Here is a 7,703-nt window from a genome sequence, read left to right on the forward strand (position 1 = left end):
ACCTGCTGGGCTCCGGCGATCCTTCCACCTCAGCCTTCCAAGTAGCCAAAATTACAGGCGTGTACCATCACATCTGGCTAATTTTTGATTTATTGTAGAGATGAAGTCTCACCAAGTTGCCCAGACTGTTCTCAAACCCCTGGGCTCAGGCAATTCTCTCATCTCGGCTTCTCAAGGTGCTGGGATGACAGGCTTGAACCACCACACCTGACCTAGTCTTGCTTTTTGTTTTTTGTTTTTTGTTTTTTTGAGTTGGAGTCTCACTCTGTCGCCCAGACTGGAGTGCAATGGCCACTCCCGGCCACCGCAGCCTCGACCTGCTGGGCTCAGGCGATCTTTCCACCTCATCCTTCCAAGTAGCCGGAATTACAGGCATGAGCTACCACACCTGGCTGATTTTTTTATTTATTGTGGAGATGAGGACTCCCTGCCCAGGCGGGTCTCGAACCCGCGGGCTCAGGCAATCCACTCACCTCAGCCTCCCAAAGGCATGGGATTACAGGCTGAGCCACCGAGCCTGGCTCTAGTCTTGCTTTTTGATAGGGCACAAGTGGGAGTGCCCAGGGTGAGAGAGGATATGCCCATTTCTGCTCTGCCTCCAGGCCACCCGGGGATCCCCGTCCCCTAAGCCTGGCAGGGGCAGCAAGGGCTTGGTGTCTGTCTTCTCCCAGGTGCAGCCCATCCAGCCCACACCAGCCATGTCCCAGCCTACTGTGGTCATCGCCAGCCCGGCTCCAGCAGTCAAACCATCTGCCTCTGCTCCTGTCCCAATCACCTGCTCAGAGACTCCCACTGTCAGCCAGTTGGTGTCCAGTAAGTGGCTCTTGGAGGAGTGTGGAGAAGGGGGAGGCATTTACTTGGGTACCCCAGCCCCTTCAGGTGCTGCTTTCCTTGATAAACTTCCTGGGGCCCAAGGGGAAGGGCAGAGGCCCAATGTGAGGGGTTGGCTTTCTTTTCTTTTTTTTTTAAGTAGAGATGAGGTCTCGCTATGTTGCCCAGCCTGGTCTCAAACTCCTGGGCTCAAGTGATTCTCCTACCTTGGCCTCCCTAAGTGAGCCTCCTCACCCAGCAGGATTGGCTTTCTCATTCCCGTTCCTGTTGACCTGAATCCTGTGTAGGATGGTAGTGGAGGCTGCCTAGATGGTTGGCTGGCTACTTCTCTGAGAATCTAAGCCACCAGCTGTCTCTGCTGTGTTCTCTCACCCAGTATTGGAGGAATGTGACTGGCAACAGGTGTGTTTCGGAACAGACAGCGAGAATGGGGGAGGGTCAGCAGATTGGGCTGGAAGAACTTGAAAACACACCCTTACTCCCAGAGTGGTTTGTCCAGGTCCCTTTCCCCCAGGTCTGTCATGTCTTGGGGGCAGGGGTGTCAAGGGTCTTAAGAGTGTGTGAACCTTTTGCCAAATATCCTCACCCCTCCCCCTGCACCAGTCCAGACCACTGTGCCAGATAAGCAGGGATGACTCCCAACTTACACACGCATCCCTGGTCCCTCCCTCTGGCCTAGAGCCACACACTCCAAGTCTGGACGAGGATGGGATCAACTTAGAAGAGATCCGGGAGTTTGCCAAGAACTTTAAGATCCGGCGGCTCTCTCTGGGCCTCACACAGACCCAGGTGGGTCAGGCTCTGACTGCAACAGAAGGTCCAGCCTACAGCCAGTCAGCCATCTGCCGGTAAGTAAGGCAGCTCCAGGCAGGACGGGGCCTGCTTGGGGGTCTGGTGCCACCGGGCACTCATGGGGACCCAGGTATCCACTCCTTTCTGTTTTTTCACTTGCTTCTGCCTTCTTCCAGATAAAGGTAGACATGAACACCTGGGGTAGCCAGAGATTGCCCCTGTCTTTCCAGGGCCCTCTGACATTTATCCTCCAATCCTGAGTGTTATGTGGTCTTCTCTGGGGAACCCAAGACCCTAATCCATTTAGGAATGCTAGCAGGAGAGGAGAATAATTTATAGAATCAGCCACAAGAGTGGGAACTCCAAGCCGGGCTCCGTGGCTCAGTCTATAATCCTGCGCCTTTGGGAGGCTGAGGTGAGTGGATTGCCTGAGCCCGTGGGTTCAAGATCCGCCTGGGCAGGCGAGGCCTCATCTCTACAATAAATCAAAAATCAGCCAGGCTTGGTAGCGTGCGCCTGTAATTCCGACTACTTGGAAGGCTGAGGCGGAAGAATCGCCGGAGCCCAGCAGGTCGAGACCACCGCACTCCAGTCTGGGCGACAGTGAGACTCCAACTAAAAAAAAAAAAAAAAAGAGTGGGAACTCCGGTTCTGTCTCAGCCCTCAACTATGAACCCCCATTCCTCACGCTCCCATCTCCTCTTACCTGGTATGACTCTGAGTACTCTTGGTAAAGCAATGACTCTGAGTATTCTTAGTAAAGCAATATTGCCAATTTTTCTGTCTGCAGCTTGCACACTGGTTTTGGTGCCAGTTATCCATGGTGGGGTAGCAGAGAGTTTCAGACATAAGTAACTATGTGGCTCAAAGATGGCTGAAAGGTTTCACCTACCTGCCCGCTTCATAGATTAGACTAGAGTAGTCGTTACAGCGTGTTTGGTGCCCTGTGGATTCTCTTACTCCATCCGGGCACACCCACAAGAGCAGGCTGACTTGTCAGTGATGCTGATATGAGAGGGCGAGTAGAGAAGGGTGGCGCTCATGGCATCTAGAGGCCCCTCAAGTTGACTCCTCCAGGGACTTCACTCATTCAGGTGAAAGTTCTGGAGTGGTTGTTCGTAAAGCAGTCATATATTATCATTACACTACTGACTGAGCTGAGGCTGCAGGAATGGCCTCCCTTTTAGACCGGGGACGCTGGAGAGTCTGAATAGCCTGGTTTGGCTGAGGTAGAGAGGTCTGGATGGAGTCAACTTGAGGGGGCTCTAGATGCCATGAACTCTGGGGACGGGCTCACCAGCCTCAAGAGGAGCAGTCCCTCGGGTACAGCACTTCCGTCCAGGTGCACGGTATGCTGAGCCCAAAGGCTCTCACTGGCTTTTTCCCGGGGTTTCCTGCAGGTTTGAGAAGCTGGACATCACACCCAAGAGTGCCCAGAAGCTGAAGCCGGTGCTGGAGAAGTGGCTAAACGAGGCAGAGCTCCGGAACCAGGAGGGCCAGCAGAACCTGATGGAATTTGTGGGAGGCGAGCCCTCCAAGAAACGCAAACGTCGCACGTCCTTCACCCCCCAGGCCATAGAGGCTCTCAACGCCTACTTCGAGAAGAACCCACTGCCCACAGGCCAGGAGATCACAGAGATCGCCAAGGAGCTCAACTATGACCGTGAGGTCGTGCGGGTCTGGTTCTGCAACCGGCGCCAGACGCTCAAGAACACCAGCAAGCTGAACGTCTTTCAGATCCCCTAGGGCCCAGCCCCCAGCCCTGTGTTCCCGCACTTTGTGCTTCTCCCTTGGCACCCGGCTGCAGCCACTGCCAGGACAGCACCTGTCGTCTTGCCATGTGCAGCCGTGCTTGCCCCAGGTCATGAGACTCCGCTGTGTGCATGCGCGTCAATGCCTCCCTCTCGAGCTCCCCAGTACGTCTCATGCCCCGGGGAGGCCGGAGGGCCCGTGGGAGAGCTCTAGGCTCTGGGCGGGTCACACCCAAGAAGAGGATTTGTGATGTCACTTAGAGAAGCACTTTGCCAACACAGTTTCTGAAGGGTGAATTCTGGCTGGGAACCAGAAACTCCCTGCCTTTGGGGCAGGGCTGTCGCAGCTCTGAGGACCCCTGGCCATTAGCTCTGGCTTTTGATGGCATTCTCTCCACACTCTCTTCTCCTGTGTTCTTCTGTGTTAGTGTGGTGGGTGTGACAGCTCAAACTCATTCTGTGGAACCGCAGCCTCACACTGTCCCTCCCTCACTCCACCCACAGGCATACTGTATCCCGGAAAGGACCCAGGAGGTAAAATTCAGAGAAATGTGATGTGCTGCTCAGAAGGTCAGACTCTACGTCTGCCTTGACCTCTAGGTCAGAACGTTCCCACAGCCCTGGGGCCAGATCCTGTGATCTCCTCTCCCACCTCTCATTGGTTTCTTTGGGGGGAAAATTGCACTAAAACAGAACTTTTTCTTTTGCAATCCATGTTGGAAGGAAGCAACAGTGAACTCTACCTGTCCTGGAGTTGTCCTGGGTCTGTAGCATGTTGAGAGTTTAGAAAATTACTCATGCCTATAATCCCAGCACTCTGGGAGGCCGAGGTAAAAGGATTGTTTGAGCCCACGGGTTCGAGACCAGCCCAGGCAACTTAGTGAGACCTTATCTCTACAATAAATCAAAAAATTAGCCAGGCATGGTGGCATGTGCCTGTAGTTCCAGCTACGTGGAAGGCTGAGGTAGAAGGATCGCCTGAGCCCAGCAGGTCAAGGCTGTGCTGGTCATGAGCGTACCACTGCCCTCCAGCCTGGGTAACAGAGTGACTCCTACTCAAAAAAAAAAAAGACCATCCGCCCAGATTTTAATCTAATCTGTCTATGGCCATCCCTCTCACACAAAACAAGTGTGGGTTAAGAGAACCAGCAGCCTGGAAGATCCCACTGCCTAAGCAAGCAGGCAACTCTGGAGAAAAAGAAGGAAAGGAATGATGGTACTCTCCCTCTCTCTTGTGCCCATCCTCACCCCTACCCCCTTCCCTCCACCCCAGTATGGGGGGGCCTTGCCGAAAGGAGCTGATTAAGCAATAGACCAGACAGCAAGGCCCTGGGGGGAAAGACGTCACCCGAAAATAGCGGAAAACAGCCCAGGAAGGTCTCTGTGGAAGCTGACTTCACTCTAATTTCTTTGCAACCTTAAACCTTGGCTACTGGAGGAGAAATCTCATTTTGTCCAGAGTCTGAGATCACGCAATCCCCTCAGTGTTCCTCTGAGTCAAGATCATCCTAGGCTGGGCTCGGTGGCTCAGCCCGTAATCCCGCGCTTTGGGAGGCCGAGGTGAGTGGATTTTCTGAGCCCAAGGGTTCGAGACCCGCCTGGGCAACTTGGTGAGACCTCATCTCTACAATAAATTTTAAAAAAAGGCCAGGCTCGGTGGCTCAGCCTGTAATCCCGTGCCTTTTGGGAGGCCGAGGTGAGTGGATTGCCTGAGCCACTTGGTGAGACCTCATCTCTACAATAAATCAAAAAATTAGCTGGGTGTGGTAGCGCACACCTGTAGTTCCAGCTACTTGGAAGGCTGAGGCGGAAGGATCGCCAGAGCCCAGCAGGTCGAGGCTGTGGTGGCGGGGAGCAGCCACTGCACTCCAGTCTGGCAACAGAGTGAGACTCCAACTCAAAAAATAAATAAATAAATAATTAGCTGGTCGTGGTAGCGCGCCCCTGTAGTTCTGGCTACTTGGAAGGCTGAGGTGGAAGGATCGCCGGAGCCCAGCAGGTCGAGTTTGCAGTGGCTGGGAGCGGCCACTGCACTCCAGTCTGGGTGACTGAGTAAGGCTTCAACTCAAAAAAAAGATCACCCCAGATCAGCATGGTCTAGAAGGGAACGTTATAGGTGCATTGGGAATTGTCATCTCATCCAAGTGCCTGAGTGTCCGGCCTCACAGTGACTGGACAGCCTCTGAAATTCAGCATATGACTCCAGAAAGTCAGGAGAGAATGAAGATATTTGCTTAGACAAGCTCATATTTGCTGTGTAGACTGTCTCTAAAGGGCCCCAAGACACAGGGGCCAACCATGCCACCTTTTTTCTTTTTTTGAGTTGGGGTCTCACTGTCACCCAGGCTGAAGGGCAGTAGCACAGTCACAGATCACCTCAGCCTCAACCTCCTGGGGTCAAGTGGTCCTTCCACCTTAGCCTCCCAAGTAGCTGGGATCACAGGTGCATGCCACCACACCTGGCTTATTTTTTTATTTCTGTACAGACAAGGTCTTGCTATGTTGCCCAGGCTGGTCTTGAACTCCTGGTCTCAAGAAATCCTCCCACCTTGGCCTGTCTTCACTACTCATCCTTATAGAGCCTAGTCTCTAACAGCTGCTCTCCACTGCACCTCACACGATCCATCTTGGAAGGCGACCACCAGGCAAGCGGACACCACGGCCTCTGTCAGTCACTGGTGCGGTGCCACCTCCTAGCCTGGCTTCCTCTTGTGTGCTGTTTCCTTTCCTGCTTACTGCTGGTCCCTCCCAGGCTGCAATGCCAGTGTGGCCACCCTCTTGGTAGCCTGACTAGTGAGAGGAGGAGAATTCTGGGCTGAATTCTCTCTCACACAGCACATATGCAAACTCACCCTCCACTGCATCTGTACCAGTCAAACCTGCCGGCGTGTGGCAGAGTGAGGAAGCAGATGGGCAGTTTGCCTGACCAGCCTTCCAGGAGAGGATATGTCTCTGATGGGGAGGCTCCAGGCCTTAGTTCAGGGTTATCCACCTGCCTCAGTGAGATGACGGACTCCCTTGGGAGGGGCATTGGAGACAAGTTCCAGTAGGAACAGTTAAGGTACTGGAGCTCATAAAGGATTCAATGACTTATACTTCAGTACATTAGAGAGATGCAGGCTTTCAGGCTCAGACACTTGCATTCAGGTAGGTTTTCTTTTTGGGGAGGGACAAGTGGGTCACAGCTGGTACTCTGGGAGTAGCCCATAATCCATGGTGTGGACATGCAGGAGGATGCCATCTGTCCTGTGTCACGACAGACAAAAAATCACAAACCACTGGTCTAAATTAGGGCTGGCTCTGCGTTCTAAATCTGTCTTCCCAAGGCTGGGCTAGAACGAAACCATTTTCTCCTCTGCTGGAAGGGTGAGTCTGTCATTCAGAGGAACAACACCAGAGCATTGTTTGCAGGCTGAGCTCCACAGATAAAGGATCCCTGAGGTGGACCCAAAGCTGAACTCGCTGGCTTATGGCTTCTGCCCTTGCCCTCCACCATAGAACCTCCTGGAAAGCAGCTGGGGCCTGGGCCACTCCTCTGTGTGATGGGTTTCTTTTTTGGGGGTTTGGGCGCATCGGCTCTAAAGGGAGTTGATATACATTTTGTTTTGAAAGCATCTTTCTGGACTTAAGCCAGAACTTGGCGGCTCCTTTGCCATGGAAAAAGAGAATGAACAGATACAGTTTAACTGTGTATAGCTTTGTTTTGTTTTAAATGAAAAGACCAAAACGTTATGGCCTGGTGAATCAGCTGGGGCCTCTGACCCTGCACTAATCATGGCGTTTTATCCAGGTGGAGTCCGGGGAAAGAATTCGGCCAAAGGGACTAAAGAACATTGTTGAGTTTGGAATGTGAGCCCCTGATATTTTTGTGTTCTTGGAAATCCAGTCACCTTCTTATGCCCAGAGTTCCTTCCTTCCTCATAGGCCAGGCTCCAAAACTGAAGTCCTGGCTGTCCCGCAACCCTGGGCGAAGCCTACTGAGGGCCAGAGGAAAGCGGGGAAGAGGAGGACGGGGAGATGCACTTGATGTAGTTGTGTGGAATAAACGGTATTTTTTCTTTTGTACTGGCTGGCGTGTTTCTTGTTCACTTCTAGGGTGGAGAACTGGTGTCAAAGGCCAGGAAAGTGGCAGGGAGTAGTTTCTGCTGCCAGCTTGCAGCCTGGAAATCCCATTGCAAGAGGGCAGGAGTCAGTGCCCTAGACTCCCCCTTCAGAAAGTGCTACTTAGGCTCCCTACTATAACCCTCCCCTTCAGGCACAAGGTCTCGGAGAGCAAGGTGGTGTGTCCTTTCTCCTTTGAGAACTCTCCTGGGACGTAGGAACCCAGAA

General features: G+C 53.0%; 1 protein-coding gene across 1 annotated transcript in view; it reads left to right on the forward strand.

The window, feature by feature from the left end:
• The window catches only part of POU6F1 (POU class 6 homeobox 1), an 18,243-nt gene extending 14,005 nt beyond the window's left edge, over positions 1 to 4,238 (forward strand). Inside the window, 3 exon segments of the mRNA XM_021707771.1 lie at positions 672 to 813; positions 1,511 to 1,679; positions 3,024 to 4,238. Of these exon segments, the coding sequence (XP_021563446.1) occupies positions 672 to 813; positions 1,511 to 1,679; positions 3,024 to 3,369 (657 nt within the window). The 3' untranslated portion in view covers positions 3,370 to 4,238.
• The last annotated feature ends 3,465 nt before the right edge of the window (positions 4,239 to 7,703 follow it).

Source organism: Carlito syrichta, unplaced genomic scaffold, assembly GCF_000164805.1.
Source record: "Carlito syrichta isolate Samal-C Ts95f unplaced genomic scaffold, Tarsius_syrichta-2.0.1 Scaffold124280, whole genome shotgun sequence".
NCBI lineage: Eukaryota > Metazoa > Chordata > Mammalia > Primates > Tarsiidae > Carlito > Carlito syrichta.